Genomic DNA, 19,449 nt, shown 5'->3' on the forward strand with positions numbered 1-19,449 from the left:
AACCAGGCTTAGACAAACCAATGCAGCTTGAAAAAAATAACAGCATCTCTAATTACTTTCAACAGGCAGCTTGACATGCTTGCCATTTCTCCTAACTAGAGTTGATGTGGTTTTGCAGTGCGCAATACAATGAGGGATTTGTTTTCTTTTTAAACATTCTAAAATAGAAAAAAAAAAAAATCATTCTGTAATAAAAAGTCTTTCACACTAAAACAAAGCTATAACTCAGATGAAACAAAGCAACCTTATATTAACTCTTGTATAGAAAGCATGACACACGTAGTTCCCTTCCCTAAAAATATTTTTCTTAAATCCATTTAGATTTTAATTCTTCCATCACTGAGGTTTCTTCTCCCTCCACCCTGCCTCAGTTTATTGATGATATAAATTATCAGATGTTACCAAAGTTAAATTTTTTGCTTTCCTTCAGTACATTTCCTTTCCAGTTGAGAAATTGGAGAGGGAAGGAACAGGTTAACTACAGTAAAATTAACTTTATCTGTTTACAAAATAACATTTCATGTTCAGTTTCTGCATTTTTTTTTAATGAAATATCCAAAACACTATTAAATCTTGGGATTAGTTAAAGCATATGGAATGTTTTAAAAGGCAAAAAAGAGGAAAATTTTGCAGCTTTGCAAAATGTGCTGCATTATAGTAATTATCTGATTGAATCAATTCAGGTCTCATTCATTTTAAGAAACATTTAATTGCCTCCTTTAGCAGTATTTCTTAGTGCATACCAATCTTGTAGTCAACACCTTAAGGGTCTTGTAAAAAGATATGGTTTAATCTCAAAAGACTTTGAAAGGACTTATTTAATCAATGTGAAATAGACAGTGAAGTCCTTTTTTTTTTCCTTGGATTTGGTATCTAATTAATTCCACTTGCAAAACCCAAGGTACTCAAGTGACTAACTAACTTAATGAATTTTGTTACCACAAAAGGTATTTTTTGAAATACGTATAAAAAGGTTAATTTGGGTTTCTCTGACGGTTTCCAAGGGAACAGTAGTGGATGATTCTAGAGAAGGCTGGGAACACATGAGAAAACCTACAACTCAAACGACATACCTGCACAAGCACCACAGTGCAAATCCCAAGCCACAATAAGGGTCAAGGCAGATGGCAATCTGACGTGAAGGGTACAGTTCACACTGTAGCTTTATAGAGCGACATAAGGCACTTGTAGCTGCATGTGACATCTGGAATAGGAAAACAGGCCTTCTCAGGGATTTTTTAAGAAGGTTATCACATGTAATAACTGATAAAAATGTTTATTGTAGAAGATGTGGCAACACGTAGTGGTTTGGTTTTTTTTTTTAAGCACCTTTAAAACAGGAAAGGGATATGAGCCCAAAATTTCACAGATACTTTTCACGCTAGTGGCTAATGACATCTGTCATGACACTGAAGGATGCCAAATGACATCTGACATCTCTACAATAAATCGCAAAAGAAAACATTCATGAACTTTACAACAAACACTCTCCATTTAGTCCCCTCGGTGATTCCTCACATAGAGCCAGTAAGACTGAACGTTTCCAAAAGTGCATCAAGACATTTTGACGTTATGCAAATTTAAAAATAAGCTTTCTGAACACTAAGATGGTCCACTTACATTTTTGTATTTCTTCTCTGGCAGGAGTAGTGAATGTGGAATATGCCTATATATAAGGAAACAAAGTATAATAATCTCTCTCTCGTTACTCTACCTTTACTCCTGCTAATATACCAGTAGTAGACACACTGAAGTCCAAGTATGCCAACATATCTGGAGATGTAGGTCTGAAAATACTAGCCAGCTTCTTTTTAGGCATATCATCTATTTAAAATATATAAAAAGAGAAGAGTACTACATTATTTTGGAAAAAGAGCACAGGACAAAAATGTGTCTTTACAGCATTAACACCAGATGCTTTCTATAGTTTCTGTACAGCTATTGCGATGCAATGCAAGATATGTCCATTCAATTAGGCAGTTACGGTATAACAAAATAAATAAATCAGTCATCAAACTATTTACATTTTGGCTAGTGGGTGAACATTCTGTACCTGTATCCAAAATAGTGGGCCATGTTTTAATATCTACAGCTGTTGCAGCCTCCTTGGACTTCAGCAGTTTCATTATCACTTGTGTGGTCAGTATACATGCAGACTTACTGACCTGTAAAAGACACAGCATTAAAAACATTTATAAAACTAGTGAATGAATGCTGGAGTGATTTCATATCCATCCAGATGAGATAACCAGTAAGCTGAATAGATGAAGAAAAACATTGGCAACAAAGCAAAATAAATTACAACGATAGAAAGAACATTTTAAATGAGTTTCTGAAAAAGTATTTATTAACTCAGCCACAGCATACTGATTATTTTTTTTTCCTAGCTTATTTTACATTGACTGTGGCAAAACAATTTATCAGTCTGCATCAACCATCCTACACCCACCAAAAGCATTAGGAGACGAATGTCTTATACATACCTCTACAATCATTTTGACAGTGGGCAGAGTGGTAGCAAGATTCTGTGGATGAGGTGGGCGAACGGTGATAGGTATACAGCCAGCATATAAGCAGCCATAGAAAGTTGCTATCAAGTCTACTCCTGTAAAGGATATTTGTGAAATTAAAGCCATTTTTATTAGAACAAAAGGCCAAACTCTTTCACCAAAATCAAAATACACACTGATTTATTTTATTAAGATGTAAGGATTTGTCACAAAGGTCTCTTCAAATCAACAGGCTGTTCTTGGCCATGCCCAATTCTATAAGGTTAAAATATTTTGTGTTTGAGTGTTAGCAAAAATTATTCAAACCCTACAAACTTTAAGTATGTAGGGATATATTTTCATGGACAGGTAGTATAAAATAATAAAAATAACAAAACAAGGCATTGTAGGTTATGAAGATGACGACTCAGATTCTTTAAAAAAGCATACATTTATTTTTCACAATTATGACTCTGAAATATGCAGTCATCTTACTTTTACGAGGTAATACTTTTTTCCTGAGGTACACTTGTAAATACATACTAGTAATGCGAGTCTGGGGTCCAGATTTCACTTCTAGAGACAGCCATTCAGAAAAGAAAGGGTGTTCATACACTGACATCCCTAATCTAGCTTTCAACAGATACATATGCAGTTTTATTCCATTCTCTGAGAAAAACGAGAATCTTTCATGTGGTTTAAATCAAACTACTCTTGCATAACTGCCCAGACATCTGGAGCAGTTAGATGAAATGTTTGGTAAATGTAGTTTGCCACTTGGAGAAGCAACTTCATAATAAAATGACAAAAAGGAAGTCTCTTCCTTGAAATCTAAGTCACTGCCATATACCACTATGTTAAATGGATGTTTGAATGCTCTATCTTGGCAAGAGTTGTTTCTTTTCTTGTGATGTCTGACTTTGACTTTTGCTGTCTGTACTGCCTTACCTGGAGGATAAACCAGGGCCACATGGTCACCAACATTCAGTCGTCCTTTCTCCATCAGTGCAACTGCCACTCTCTCTGCTTTTTTGTGCAACTGTATGCACGATGCAGTGCTAGCTACAGTGCCCTGCACAAAACAGAAGCAACATCAGAAAACTTCATGGAGAACAGTTTGAAACTGAATAAAGTACATGTTGCAGATGCAATATTTCATTGTCCTTATTTTAACAATATAGCAAGCACTTTTAAAGACTCTGTCTCAGTGTTTTGGAAACCATGCTGCTGGTACCATGAACTTTTAGAACGCTAGAGAATTTTATACATATTATTTTGAACATCAGACAGTGAAGCAGCTTCTGAATGTATTTGGTACCACAAAAAGAATACCTTACAAATATTTGAAATTTCACAGCCCAAGGGAGAACACACAGTTAACACCACAATTGTTTTAGCAGTAAGTGAAGCACTGCATCAACTTTACCCTACCATGCACAGCCAAACCTCTGGATGCTTTTGCAATCAGCAGTCTTAAAAGCGCAAAGGGAACTCTGCTGATGTCTCTGATACAGATATTCTTTTAAAGGGTCATAGAGGCAACCTGAGCTGTGGTTGGCATGTACTGTCACTTCTGCTTCAGTGCATCTACTGTCTATCTTGTAGAAAGTATATTTCCCGCAACTATGCATCTAGAAAGTCTTCACATGGAAGCAACTGTATCTTTGGATTGCTTAGGCAGTCACAAAGTCATGGGGATTCCAAAAGGCTTAGTCCAGCTTTTGATGTGAAGACAGAAAACATCCTTTTGCTATCCAGCCTAGGAAGCGATGCTTTAGCCTTAAGCCTGTGAGGTTGGGATATATCCGTTTTTCCAAGACTACAATCTGATTCAAGAAAAACTGGTGGGACAACCACCTCAGAGGAAAACAGTCAGAGACTGAATGAAGCCTCCTGCTATACAGATAAGGATTATCACAGCAAATGTCTGCTATACAAGTATTCGGCTTCAAGTCCAAGACGAACTGCCACATGTAATCCTCAGCCCAAGTGCATAGCTGTCTGATCCAAGGCCTAGTTTGATGCAGGACGGCACTGGCACTCTGCTCAGTTTTACTAAGGGAACTGTTGTTAAAGCCTGGGAGCTAAAGTCATGCAAAATAAGAACAGTAAATACAGTGTACTGTTGATATAGGAACAGTAGCAGCTCAAGGACTTGGGAGAAAAATATTGACATGAAAAAGTGTAAACCAAAAGGGTTTCTCATGGAGAGCTGTGAACACACTAACGTTTAGCACTGTAGCTTAATAGTCCCAGCTATTTAAAGCACGTGTTCACCAACAGATAATTTCTTTGTGCCTAAGTTTTGTGTTTCCTTTTTGCAGACTCTCCTTGTGAAGGGTAAAAATTGCCTGAACAAAGTGACCCAGAAAGGGGCTTCTTCAAAATCGAAAACTTCCTTCAAAAGCCTCTTCGCTCTGAGAGAAGAATAAACCAATTCTGTGGCTTTTAACAATAACCATGTTGAAACAGTTTCTTCTGTTAAAGCAGAGTCTCATGAGAAAAGTCAGAACTTTGAACCATCTCCTAAACCATTTTGCCTGTCTGAATGAGAGACCCAAAGGCAAATCCGTCACTTCCCAAGGACTGCTGCTGGGCCTTCTGAAAGCACGTTCCCTATCTCACGTCTGTGATACAGCACAGCACAAGGTAGACCCAATTTGTCACTGTGCTGTTATTGTCACTGGAAGGGTAGCTACTGAGTACAGGCTCAAACAAAAATTGACAAACTTTGCCTCCTGGAAAGAAAGAAGGGGAATGAAAAAGTGCCAGAACAGCAGTAGAAGACTCTCAAATATTTGAGTTTTCTGAAATATGCACAGCAATAGTGCTCCTCAAGCCCAGGGAGGCTGAAATACTGAGGAACATGCAAAAGTTCACATTTTTTCACACCCCTTTATGAAGTGTTGGACGCACAGGGTACGTGAATGCTCCAAAACTACTGACAGTCACATGCAGAGCAGAGTGGCTATGAGCAAAAATGATGTATTTACCGAGAAACATGACTGTTGCCTTGTCATATGTCGTAAGGGCTCAGACAGCCCTTTAATAAAATAAGTATATAGAGCCTGTAAGTACACAGAGCCTGTACTCCAAAACAGATGCATTTACTTGTTCACATTTGAGTGACTGTAAGTGCCATCCTTTTCAGGGGCAGAGCCTAGCCGAAGACAAAGCATCAGTGTCTCCTGAAGGGTGTGCAGTGCTCCTGGAAAACTTGATTCCAAAGCTGTCCCAAGGGTTCTCTACTTAGGCTCTAGATCTTCTAAGTAAAAAATACTCCAGCTCTGACTTCCAGTTACCCTTGTGCTCAGGGAGGAAGACAGAATTGCGGCTTCCATTAATATGACAAAAGTTGTGTTCCAAGAGGAAATGCAATTACTGCAGTGTTTTAAGCTAGGCAGAATGCATACTGAAATTCCAAATGTGGAATAAAAGATGTGGAATAAAATTCCAGATGTGGAAAAACTATGCTGCTTGCTAACTAGCAATTTTTGTCTGCTTCAAAACCATGACATCCCACATCATCAACATAACCTGAAGCATTTTAGGAAAAGACTTCTAGCTGGAATTTTCTTAGAATCCAAACAATCTTTTACTGATCTCAATCTCCAAGTATGACCTAAAGTGCATCTCACCTTGGAATTCAACAAAAGGAAGAGGGGATGATCTGGAGTTGTCTGAGCTCGCCACTGAAGAACATCTGCTAAATACAGGAACTGAAACAGGAAAAAAAGGAGACACTCAGATTCACTCAAAATGCACCATGCTTAGTTTCAGCAGAATACCATAACTGGTCTTCTCTCATTTTGAGAAGCCAATTCAAATACTTAATAATACCGGGACATCAGTGTTACCTTTCTTGCCTGGTCGTTATCCTCCAACTGGGTAACATCTCTCCCTGAGGCTTGTGCAATTCTCTTCCCAGCAACAAGGTTTCCTACTATCATTGAAGCAGGACCAACATCTGCATTTTGAAAAAACAGTGCAAAATGAGGAAAAATAATGCAAGGAACATGTAATAATCTATAATTCAGCCTGCAGATTACTATAAATGCCATATGTAACATAGATCTGAAAAGATGAAAAGCTAAAACGAAGGATCGTATTGCATAGAAAAAGAGAGAAGAGGATAGTACGGTACACTAAAAATCAGTCCATTATCAGTATGGTACATTAAAAATCAGTCTACTACTGATTCAGCAAATTGAGGTCTGTCTGTACTTCAGTTTTATTATGCAAGTTACCATCCTTCGCAAGATGGTCAGCACAGGAACGATTTATAACATAGCTACAGAAGCATGAAATGGGTACGTGCTGTACGTCCTTGCATTTACCTAGGATTCGAGGCAGACCATAATGCTCTCACTGAGCTCTGGGCTGCTCTGACAACACCACTAGCTCTGCCAAGTTAGGCAGCTTAAAGCCATCCAACATACACAGCCCTGAGCTGTCATGTTGCCTCTAGATCATACTCCATGCATACCCTCAGAGACAGACACGCAGAACTAAAGAGCATGCTCTGGTTTACTCACCTGGTTGTTTCTGTCGAGGCTTAGGCAGGTTAGTAACGCAAGTATGTGGACACATCAAGACATTACAAGGGTGCAGAGCACCCTCTAAAAAGCGCTGCTTGGTTTCTGAAATATGAATTCCTCCAAGTGGAGCCTTTGGCAAAGTGTTGGCTGGCACCAAGGCAAGACAGTAGACGCCCACTTGGTGAATGCTATCAATTGCCTTGATAAAAAGGAAAAAAACCAAACAAACAAAAAACCATTCCACGTTATCAGATGGGATGTAGCTAGAGCAAGAATTTGAATTCAAGTCATTTTATAACATTAACATTTTTACTTGCACCACAATTTGCAAATAAAGGGTCCAATTCTGCACTCACTGAACTCATAGAAGTTGCGCCATGACTTCAGTGGGAGCAGGAGCAGACCCAGGATTTTGCTTGTGCACTCTATCAAGGGGATGCCACCTGCACATCAGGGATTAGGAAAGTCTCTTAAAAGTGGGCAAAAAGTGCAGAGATTTTAAAAAGTCAAAATTATACCACAGAAGATTTAGCACGTATGGCACAATCACAAAAGCGCAGTAGAACATAAAACCACAAGAATAGGGAAATATCTTGCTGCCTAAAACTTAAGTGTCTATTTTAGCTATGACACTTCTAAAAAGAGAAATAAAAGTATTTTCTCCCATGAAAAACAGCCTATTATCAGATGTTCCCTCCAAAAAGATTATAAAGCTGAAATTAGACAGAAACCATTATTACACAACTGCCTTACTTTTAAGAAGCATCTTCCCTTAAGTTGTTCTCTCTAGCCTTCCCTTCAGTTGTCCCTTCACCAGAGTCTTCTTCCATAATTGCTCTCTCACTTTTTACTTCCTTAGAATTGATCGATTAATTCTGAAATCCTCAAACGCAAATCTACCAGAATTCTCCTCCCTCCTGGCCCCCCACAAAAACACAATAAAGTAATCAAGGGAAAAAGTTTTTAATGCTTGTGGTTGGAGATCTAGAATAATGATGTTAGTGACATAAAAAGATTTTAGGGTCTGTTTTGATACTTGGCACTAAGTATACCCTTAAACATTTTCAGACTTAACTCTCCCAGCCAGTATGAAATCAGTAGAGATATGTAGAATTAAAACAAAAACTATCATCCTTAGGACTTTAAGAATCCTAGCAGTACGAAGTTAAACATTCTGAAAAGAAGTCTTAGTTTTTACAAGTTTGTTAACTATCAACCCTGAAATACAGTCAGAAGTCAGCTTATTACAACTGTCTGTAGTTACACGGATAGGTTTTTCTTATGGAAAAAAAGATGCTCTAAGATTCTCATTTCATACATCAGCCTTATTCACCTGGAAAGAGAGAAAGGACAGACTGACTACCTGTAGAACCCTGCTCATCCACTGAAAACTATCCTCCTCTGATGCATCAGGGCGCTGCTCTGCCACAAGCACTATTCGATCATCATGCAAAACGGTCACAGAAAACACTGCTATCCTAAAACGCAAAGGACAGAAGAATGATAGGATGCAACATATGATGAACATAGCATGGTTTATTATAATGTGGAAATGACTGCAACCTTTAATGGTACTGTTTCAACACACAAGCATTATTCATGCCAGCTCATCACAAAATCACAGACAAATTTAGAACAAATGTAGGTTCATTACTGTAATTTATTTCTGTTGGGGGTCAAGTGAACTTGCAGTCACCAACGTAGTAAGCGTTTAACACAGGCAGGTTCCATACATGCAGGGGCTGTGCAAACCTTGCCTATATAACTCTGTCGTGCACACTAAACCTGTTGCACCTACATATGATGTCCCTCATGAAAGACAACTATGCCAAATTACTGACCAGCATGTCTGTCAATGCTTGCACTGAAAAAAACTTACTCCCCTTTGTGAATTAAGTTAGTTTTAGGCTTGCATCTTCTAGGATAAAATATTAATAATGCGTCAACCAGGTATGTGCCATTATTTTTATGATATGTGAATTGCACAAGTGATGCAAAAATGAGGAAAGTTTGACTTTCATAAAATTATAGAATGGTTCATGTCAGAAGGGACCTTTAAAGATCATCTAGTCCAACCCCCCTGCAATGAGCAGGGACATCTTCAACTACATCAGGTTGCTCAGAGCCTTGTCCAGCCTGACCTTGAATGTTTCCAGGGATGGGGCATCCACCACCTCTCTGGGCAACCTCTTCCAGTGTTTCACCACCCTCATCACAAAAAATTTCTTCCTTATATCTAATCTGAACCTACCCTCTTTTAGTTTAAAATCATTACTCCCTGTCTTATCACTACAGACCCTATTAAAAAGTCTGTCCCCATCTTTCTTATAAGACCCCTTTAAGTATTGAAAGCCCGCAATAACGTCTCCTCAGAGCCTTCTCTTCTCTAGGCTGAACACCACCAACTCTCTCACAGCCCTTCCTCATAGGAGAGGTGTTCCATCCCCCTGATCATTTTTGTGGCCCTCCTCTGGACCTGCTCCAACAGGCCCATACCTTTCCTGTCCTGAGGACTCCAGAGCTGGACGCAGTACTCCAGGTGGGGTCTCACCAGAGCAGAGTAGAGGGGCAGAATCACCTCCCTTGACCTGCTGGCCACGCTTCTTTTGATGCAGCCCAGGATATAGTTGGCTGGGCTGTGAGCGCACATTGCTGCTGGCTCATGTCCAGCTTTTCATCCACCAGTACCCCCAAGTCCTTCTCGGAAGGGCTGCTCTCAATCCCTTCATCCCCCAGCCTGTATTGATGCCAGGGGTTGCCCCGACCCAGGTGCAGGACCTTGCACTTGGCCTTGTTGAACCTCATAAGGTTCACATGGGCCCATGTCTTGAGCTTGTCCAGGTCCCTCTGGATGGCATCCCGTCCCTCAGGCATGTCAACCGCACCACTCAGCTTGGTGTCATCTGCAAATTTGCTGAGGGTGCACTCGATCCAACTATGTCATTGATGAAGATATTAAACGGGACTGGTCCCAATACGGACCCCCCCCGAGGGACACCACTTGTCACTGATGTCCATGTGGACATTGAGCCGTTGACCACCAAAGAGCAATAAGGTTGGTGATACAACACATGCTATCTCTGAAGGTCCTTCGGCAGCCTCAGCACTCCTAGTTTGTTCTTTAGAACATGCTGCAAAGTTCTTCCCTAGGCCACTCTGCATGAAAGGCTCAGGTGGACAAAGGGGAGTTGTGTTTTACATTTGGCATACAAGCTTCATTTGACTGTCTTAAGAGAAGCTTTGAAAGAAGTTTTAAATAGACACTTGAAGATCTATGCTTATATTATGTGAAAGTAATTTTAAATCTATTATGCATGAAGCAGGGTGTCAATATTTGTCTTCCAAGTTAGCAGGGACAGCCAAGTTCTTATCTGGCATATCACAACCTAGTGCCACCTTTCCTACAAAATACACATGTAAAAATTCACATGCAGAGCTCCTGTGTACACTATGTTACTTGTTGATCATTTGCGGGTGAAAAAAGGAGCAATGAAGTCCAATCAGCAGTGGTGAAGTTTTTAGTATACTCACCTTCCACGATAGACAAACTTCATGGGTTCGACTGCCAATGCAGTGGCTACCACATCATCCGCATTGTGCCTGCGGCCACTAACTGTCATTAGGCCATCCAATTTTCCTACCACAAACACCAAATAGTCCTGAAAAGAAGACAGGATTAGAAATAGAGGGGAAAAACCTCCAGACTCCCAGCGATACATGCCTGACTAAAGCCAACAATATTGAGGTCACTGCCCTGGCACAGAATTCTGCTGAATTCAGCGGCATCACTTAAGAGTTGGGAATCAGGACAAAGCAGGGCCCCAGATGGCTCATTCACACTTACAGGACCCACAAAGCCAAGCAATCCTGTTCTTGTAAAGGGTTGGTCTGAAACAGGCACGCCGGCTGCGGTCAGTGGAATGGCCTGAAAGAACACATAAATATTCAGACACTCACAGTACTGATAAGAAAAGTGAAGTTAAAATGCTTTCTGCCTCTGTTTCATTGCAGCTCTACAGAGTTGAAAAATTACACAATGACAACAGTTACTATCATGTCAAGTATGAGCAACAGCTTTCTGAATATGAAGAACACACCAATTCTTAAGTCTGTGGTAGCCGCCTTATCTTTTTCTCAGCTACTTAGCCTTCATAACAAGAGCTCACAGCGCTTTTTAAATCAGGTTTTATAGTATGCACTCATATAGCACTTAATCAGAAAGTCTTTCTGTTGCTACTATTAACATCCCCGATGAGATATGTACCCAGACATATCACTTCAATTGCGACAAACGCTACACTATCAGAACTTTAAGAAAGTTAAGTTTGCTGCAATTATGGGACTGCCTACAACAGAGAACCAGAGCAAAAGCATTAAGCTCATCAGCAAGTTCCTCTCATCTGCTCAGGAGGTTTCCTTGCCTTCCCCCCACGCCCCAAGTCTTCCATTACATCAGGTTTCTCGATGGCTCTCTCGCTAGCTAAGGACAGTGCTGAAAGCTAAGCTGTTTAAAGTGCTAAGGCTGGGCAAGCTGACAGAAAGAGCTTTTTTCAGAGAAGACTATGGTCAGGATTTCTTTCATCTCTCTGGTAGAACTCCATACTTCAGCCAAGTCTTCAAACTGCTGCCCAGTGTAACACTACTGTGTGTGTGACTCCCAAAGGACTTTCACTCCTTTCTTGCCAGAAAAGGAAAACCATGAAATTGGGGTACAAATTAAAGCAAAAGCTTTACTTTGACAAACTACAAGGCTTACGACTGTTATGCTATCATCCTTACTATCTCTTCTTCCATATACATAATTTCATATGTCCAACAGCAAACTGTTTAGTGTTCTAAGCATTACAGCAAATCAACACTAAAGTTGATTTTGAAAAGCACATACTGTTTGCAATACACAAAGGAAGCTTTTCTAAATAATTTACTATATCTGCACAAATGCATTTTGATTGTATGAAGAAGCTCACAAATATCAGACTAACTTCTAACTCTACATCCCAAGCTGTGCATCAATAAACTTGAAATGTCTTCAGGTAACTTTACATAAGACTGCTGTGTTAATACAGAACTAAGGTGAATTTAAATGCTAACATAGGCACAACACTGGATAGCAGAACACAGAGGCAGCTGATTGACTGCTGATGGTGCTTTCTATTTTTGGTTATAAAAGACAGAATTTCAAGTTCTGATAGACAATGAAGCAAAGTGTATTTGGCCATGGCTTTTTCTAATAAAATAAAAAAGCAAGTTTAAGGAACAAATAAGTTTATTTGCAAAAAGAAATACTAGAAATGTAATGATGAAACTTTATATTACAAAGGGAAATACAAACCTCGAACACATTCTTGGTGATTCCGAGGAGGCCGAAATATGCCATCCCAGTTGCACCTGAATTCACACATATTTCTCCAACCTCATCGGCTTTACACAGATAAGGAGTCCCATCCACCTTCACAACACACACGTTCGCTAAAGGGAGAGGAAGAACACAGAATCACAGCATTGGTATGCTTCAGCAGCTGACACAGAAGTTGCTTTGCCACTGACAGGCAGATAAAGATTTTAATATCAATTATCTATCAGCTGCAGCAAAAACACAGCATGCAAGAGAGCTCTATCTATCTTTTTGGCAGCCTGTGTAATGTGTTCTCCAAGATTAAAGATGCAAGTTCACAAATGCAATTTTTTTTTTCTTACAGGGCTTCACAGCCTACACATCAGCTGCAACTGAATCCAAAACTGTTGCAATTGCTTTTCAACATGAAGGCAGATGGTTTGATCAAGTATAAGCATATACGAGAATAAAGATGAAAAATAAGAAGATACCAATTACAGACATTCCATTCCTTTTATTGATCGCACACTTTGGTATTCATACTATCATCCCTTAATTTATGTGAGAAACACATTAGAAATGGAGAGAAAACCAGGCTATTTTATACTCTCACTGTCGGGTCAATGATTTTTCTGTGTTATGTCCCATCTTCTTTTAAAGCAGGCCAGTCTGCCAACTATGATTTGGAGACCACAGACATCTCACAGAGTTGTCCCTTACTGAACTTACTCCTGTGACTACATATTATCTCTTCCCTATCCTCAGTTTGATGACCTTCTTCAACTCACTAAAAGGATTGAATTTCATAAAGGTCCTACTGCTATTACCCTTACCAATTTTCTTCTGAAATCTCAGAAGTCTTCCTACACTGAAATTTTCTTATTTTTAATCAAGGATATACACACTTGTAAACCAAATATTACACTGAGCTTTGCTCTGGACACTGGTTATATTTTACTTCTGAAGCCACTGTTTCCTCAGAGGTTTCTCTGGCTAAGTAGAGCCCTTGCTTAAGCAGTCTGGATTTGTCCTTTCCCAGTCTGAAAGGGAAAGGAAAAAGGATATGGAGGGAGAAGGCACAATGGAGCAAGGAAGCTTAGCTTAGCACTTAAGACTCAAGATTAACAAAGAAATCAAAATGGCTACCTGGGTCAATACAAAATAAACAGAGCCTTTGAAAGATAACACAGACTATACCATAAATTAATGTTCTGCCCTCTCCCATTGCATCTGCTTCCAACTCAGATTATCAGAGTACTTTGTGGTCATGCATACTGTATTAAAGAAAAGAAAATAACCATGCAACCCCAGAGATATCAGAAATTTATTTAATTGTCTTATTTCCATCAGGACCTTTTGAATGTTTTGGCCACGGAACATATGTCAGATGGGAAGCCCAGTTATCTGGGCTTACAACACCCATTATGAAGGACTGTATTACTGTTTTCTAATTTAGCCAATCTTAAGTGATATACAGATAGCCCTTTCTTTTACCACTGTTCAACTAGCATGAAGAGAAATCATAAATGGAAAGCGGCACATTTCCGTTAATACTAATACATGATAAAGCCAGCTTTGCTGCAAGCACGGACCAAGAACTCTGCTGGTAGAAAAGCTTCATAGGTACATTTTCTAATCTCAGAGAAGTCTTCAGTTCTCAACAACTTAGATCTGAACAGGAGAGACAATAATTCATGCTACCAATAGATCAACCTCTAAATTATCTTTGTTTCATAAAAATTATTTATCAGAACAACTAGCATTTATTAAAAAAATGTTTGGAACCATGCAATGATAACCTTTGGTGACCAAATAAGGAGACGCCACTCAAATTCTGGTACAGGTCCAAGTCCAAATTAGAACAACAGTTTCAGTTGCTGAAAATAATATGTATGAACTAGAAGGTTGGAATTAAATTATACAGTATGAACTATCAGTTAGTTGTGCAAAAAACACATTTTGCAATTTAGGAGGAGAAACTGGAAAAAAAGGCTGTTTAAAACTTAATGGTAAATTGAAACAGAATAAATAGTTTGTTACTACAGGAAATAACTTGAGTTAACCTCAGAACTCTGTATGTAACGCTTAAGCAATGATGCGGAGAGAAGTGTTAATAACTGGAGAAAGTGCAACAATTTGTAGGCATACGCAAATGTTACAGTCCTCAACTCATTCACAAACATGGAAAAACCAACAGATTAGCCTACAGTCCCCAAATGATGCTCCATCCATGAAGCCCAAGGACAATCCTATCACCCTAATCAAGTAAAAAAAAAATACTTACCAGTAACCAATGTATGATACACGTACATTCTAACAGCAGGCATAGTTCTGCCCTGCCATGTGATACTGCAAGGTTTTCCTTTTGCAGTATCTGTAGAGCCTGTACTCTCGCTTCTCCTTCTTTTCCTGCTTCATGTGTGACATACAAGAGAGTGCATCTACCACCATTTCAGTCTCTCTCAACAGCATTGCATCTGAAAAAGAATTAGAGAGAAGGGAAAAGCAAATGGGACGGGAATGTACATGTGGACTACACACACGAAGAATACTGATTACTGGTAAGAAAGCTTGCTTTCTTCAAATGAGTCCACATGTACATTCTTATAGATGGTGACTCTCAGCACTTAGCCCTGCCATGAGATTTCTGGCAGAGGATGAGAATCTTACTGTGCAAACAAATGACTGCACTGATGCCCTACCAAAGACTGGATTCAGCTTTGGATGTTTCAAGACCAGCACAGCATGAATGCAAGAAGAATGTCAAAGGCCTGCACAGCAGAAGGCTACTACCAAAGGTGCCTGATGAGTGTTAGAAAGTGCTCTCTTGTTCCACCTTCATGGTTTCATAGTGGATCCGTATGCAACTGATATCCATCTGGATTGTTACTGTGTGCCAACAGTGGAACTCCAGGATCTTCTCATAGCAAGCAAGTTGTCCTAAAAGGCCTGGGTCCGTGAGAATAAAAACAAGAGGGCCCTCCTTGCACTACAGTCTTTAGTTATAACTTCTGTTCTAGAAGCATGAAGCCTTAGGAAAAATACTAAAAGGCTAGGATAAAATGCCTCTACCACCATTGTGGAAGGTATTTGCAGGGTTTCCAGAGAAGCCTAATCTTTGAAGAAACAGCATATGGGGATGTCCAATACAAGGACTTGAATCTTTCCCTGCTCTTCTGAGAAGGGCAAAAGGCATAAAGCAAGCCAACTTCCTAGATAAGGATGAACAAGTATCCAGACTCTAAAGGTGGTCACACAAGCATCCAAAGCACAACATTTAAATTGGAAGAAAACATCTCATCACAAGTGTACACATTGACACAGATCTCCAAGAGAAGAAGTTCTGCAGCGGCAGGCTGTTATGCCATCATGTGATAGACTGAAGCCAAGCAGAACACACAGAACTGATTACTACGATAAATTCTAAGGACTGAGTGGGAATGAGGTACTGCTATCTCACATTCACAACCTAAGGAAAAAGACTAAAGAACAACACAAAGTTGTTCTGTAACAACTCCTTTCACAAATCAGGCACTGAGATAAAGGAACCATATTCCTCTGCAGTGAAGATGCATCATGATAACTACAAGAACCTGGACAAATGTTTGCTGAGACATGGACAAAGGAAACAATAACATCCAAGACATCCATAGACTGGAGACAAAGTAAGCATCCTGCCATTTGAGAAACTTGAACCATTCTCCTTGAACTTCTGGGAAAGGTACTGAATACAGTCACAATCCAGAACTTGAAACTGTATATGCATAAGTTCATCTTGCAGAAGCCTAAGATCTGGCACCAACCTGAAGTTTTCTGCTTGAGTATAAGAAAGTAGCTGCTGCAGCACTCTTTCTATGAATCAGGCTTTGTATGATTAGGAGCTATAGGGATATAGATCTTCTGGTTTAGACAGGGTTACTCTCCTGTCAAGAAAGAATGTGAGAAAGATCCCTGTGAAAGAATGGAAATGTTCAGTTGAGAAGTAGCAGGGCGGCAAACTTAACTGAATACCCTGAGCATCCACATCCAAGTCCAAGCATAAGGTAGAATAAGCTTCCAAGATGACAGATGATATGGCAATCGTACCCCAGTTGATGTGAAAGTTGGAGGCACAAAACAGGCAGAAGAAGAGAGGTTTAGTACCTTCCCTACCCTTTTTACCAGTCCAATTTGAAAAAATGAACTGAAGATTATTATGAGCCAAATATTACTTCTTAGCAACATCAGTCCCAGACAGAAACCACACAAAATAGCCCAAGGTGGTCAACAGGTGAGGCAAAACATCATCCCTCCAGGAGCTGCAGAGAAGATTCCAGGGGAATGCATACTAGGCTCTCTCTTAAGAATTCACTTGCTGTCTTTGATGGGAAGATTTCTTCATGGATGCTTGCACTTCCCTGGTGGCTCTTGTGATTCGCATTCACGGTAGATAGTGAAAGTGAACAGCCAAGGCAACTGAAGAGAATGTGGCATCAAGAGTGGCCTATGGGTTAAACAGCAGTGACATAAGACATAATCCTGGTGCTAAGGGGTCTGTTGAATAAGATCCCCTAAGCAGGTGGGCTCAGTGTCTCAGAACAAATAGCAAGATCTGAAGAAAAGGAGGGTGAAAGTGGACACTTTATCTATGACCTTTTAACCAGCTGGTTCCTGAATAAAGTACGCCAGGGATCTTCAAAGGTAATGAGATCAAAACCATTTGGCTTGACTACACAAGCCTCAGTGACTACTAGTTCTTGGCTAGTAGCTCACAGCAGGTTTGACCAAATGAAATTCAGGAATGTGAGCTCCTATGTCATAAGATGTTTGAAAGACTAGGGCATGTAGTCACTTCCAAGACCTTAAATGTATTCAATGGGGATCAGAAGATGGAACAAAGCCTTCAGGGATGGCATCTGACTCAAATTAGGCCTTTGGTGAAAGCACAGCAATCTAAGGAAAGGAAAAAAATACAAAACCAAAACCAGATAAAGAGCAAGACTCATCAGTCAGCAGAGTAATTCAAGAGGGCAACTAACAGGAAAGGAAATGGTGGTATGTTCTCTCCTGTATGCCAAACACCAAGTGAGAATGGACAGAGCACATCCTCCATGAACACTACATAGGAAAAAGCATACATCTTACAAGGTAAGGCACAAGTATATCCACTGTTAGAATGTACATGCAGACTCATTTGAAAATAAGTCATTAATTTCCTTAAGTCATTAATTTCTTTTCATTTGGCACACATCTATAAATAACTGCTAGCCTTTTTACTTTCTTCCTACTCTGGAAGCTTTTAACTTTTTTTTTTTTAAAAGAGACAGTCACAGGGAACAAAATCATTGGATTATCCTCTAGAAAGAACTCTATTGCGTATGTTCTGACTTAAGGAACGTACAGAGAAATTTCTGCTAAAATATACCTTCAGACCTGGAATTTTTGTCATTTGCTCAAGCTGAAGTTAATCTGCCCCAGATACTGATAGCCCAATGCTGATCGGAGTTTTGAAAGAGTTAATTTGTTAAGTTGCCCAACTCCTGCTTAACTTACAAGTAGTTTTGCCACTTACTACTATATTTTAAAATAGTAACAGCCATCAATTACAAGTCCTATCACTTTGAGGCACTAAATGGATACACATTTAACTGTTTTCCCCTCACACAATCAGACAAGTCACTCGACGTTTCTTACTAATGTAGAAAGTCATGGTAGTGTTATCAATTGTCTGTCAATGGCATCCTAAACCAGAAGGGTCCATTAGATTTGCCAGACAATGCTCCAAGGCATTTGACAAAGCAGAAGGAGTTTTGTCAAAGATCCCTCTCGCTACCCAATTAAGCATTTCACAAGGACAGGGACATGTTTTTCATTAACAACTTACATAGAAGAGGAAGGTGAAATTACTTACCCACAAACATACAGGTAATTCTTCAACATCATAAGGCAGACTCAAACCTGCCACTGAGCAAATGCATCATGGAAGATTAACCAACTGGACTTACAGCTGTAATGGTTGAATATGAAGAATAGCTTAAGGTGCAACACAACTATAGGCTGCTCTGTGTCTTAGTGTAGACAAGCACACTCTGCCCAGAGAGCAAGCCTACAGCAAAGCCAGGAGGATCTCCATGTGATAAATTGATCCAAAGAAAGATTTTAATCGATCCTGCATCAAATACCGCTTTTTTGAACTGTCAAAAACTGGACCAACATCCAGTTCAACCTCAGTCGGTTCACCAAAGGATTCATGACTACCTGAAGGGCATGCAAACTTGTTCCCTCCATGTTCCTGTGACTAACCCATAATCTAAGCAGAAGATTGGGAGCACAGCTAAATTTCAGCGGGGTTTCAAGGGGACATCAGTAGTCCAAACAGCCAAATCAGATAGCAGTAGTAGTCCATGCTATCTGTATTCTAGTTGAAGTGGAAAAATAACCATTCTGTTGAGACACAGAAGCCAGTCACAGCTGACTGTCTTCTGGGTCTTTGCAGACAAGTTTAATAACCTGAATTTGAACATTCAGATGAAGCAATTCAGAAGCTATTAAGTCACATTAGGTCACCATACTCTTTTTCCTGCACTCATGTTTTCACATTGAGGCCATACAACAATGCATAGTCATTATCCTCGATGGCTGTATTCACATTGGCCTGCCTTTACAACCTTACTTCCTAGAGTGTTAAGTTGAAGCAGAAGTCATTTTGCTGTAAATTACCTGGCCCACCTATCTTGACTCAGATCTGTGATGCTATAGGATGCTCATAAGGATCATAAGCAGAAAAGAGAAATGGTGATATAATGGTAACTGCCAGAGTAAAGATGACACAAGGATTTTTCACAGACCCACCCAGATACCACCTGCCCGAGGATGCCTGGCACACTGAACTCTAACAGGATCTGCAGAATGCATACAGTTCTATGAACATATCTAGGAATGTATTAAAACCCTCCTGCTGGCCACAAAGCCCTTGCTCCCAGAAGAACATTTTGAATATCTTGCCTTGCCTATCTACCTAGAAGGTCAGAATAGAGATGTTCAATATTCTGCAGTTAAAATAAGCAGGTTGGACATGAATCCCCACAGGAAGAGCTCCTTTCCCTTT

General features: G+C 39.8%; 1 protein-coding gene across 7 annotated transcripts in view; it reads right to left on the reverse strand.

Moving 5' to 3' along the window:
• Positions 1–19,449, reverse strand: part of DIP2A (disco interacting protein 2 homolog A) — a 124,401-nt gene that overhangs the window by 14,128 nt on the left and 90,824 nt on the right. For 3 of the 7 annotated variants that reach the window (XM_076341960.1, XM_076341959.1, XM_076341957.1), the window contains 12 exons: positions 12,360–12,496; positions 10,872–10,952; positions 10,559–10,686; positions 8,391–8,505; positions 7,025–7,226; positions 6,347–6,456; positions 6,128–6,208; positions 3,438–3,561; positions 2,484–2,605; positions 2,054–2,165; positions 1,715–1,824; positions 1,074–1,204 (listed from right to left, as the gene is read on the reverse strand). In XM_076341960.1, coding sequence (XP_076198075.1) covers positions 1,074–1,204; positions 1,715–1,824; positions 2,054–2,165; positions 2,484–2,605; positions 3,438–3,561; positions 6,128–6,208; positions 6,347–6,456; positions 7,025–7,226; positions 8,391–8,505; positions 10,559–10,686; positions 10,872–10,952; positions 12,360–12,496 — 1,453 coding nt within the window. Of the gene's footprint in view, positions 1–1,073; positions 1,205–1,714; positions 1,825–2,053; positions 2,166–2,483; positions 2,606–3,437; positions 3,562–6,127; positions 6,209–6,346; positions 6,457–7,024; positions 7,227–8,360; positions 8,506–10,554; positions 10,687–10,871; positions 10,953–12,359; positions 12,497–19,449 lie in introns of those variants that run through there. The other 4 variants (XM_076341958.1, XM_076341961.1, XM_076341962.1 and 1 more) reach the window with 4 other exon arrangements.

The sequence above is a fragment of the Aptenodytes patagonicus genome, chromosome 6 (assembly GCF_965638725.1).
Source record: "Aptenodytes patagonicus chromosome 6, bAptPat1.pri.cur, whole genome shotgun sequence".
Classification (NCBI taxonomy): domain Eukaryota; kingdom Metazoa; phylum Chordata; class Aves; order Sphenisciformes; family Spheniscidae; genus Aptenodytes; species Aptenodytes patagonicus.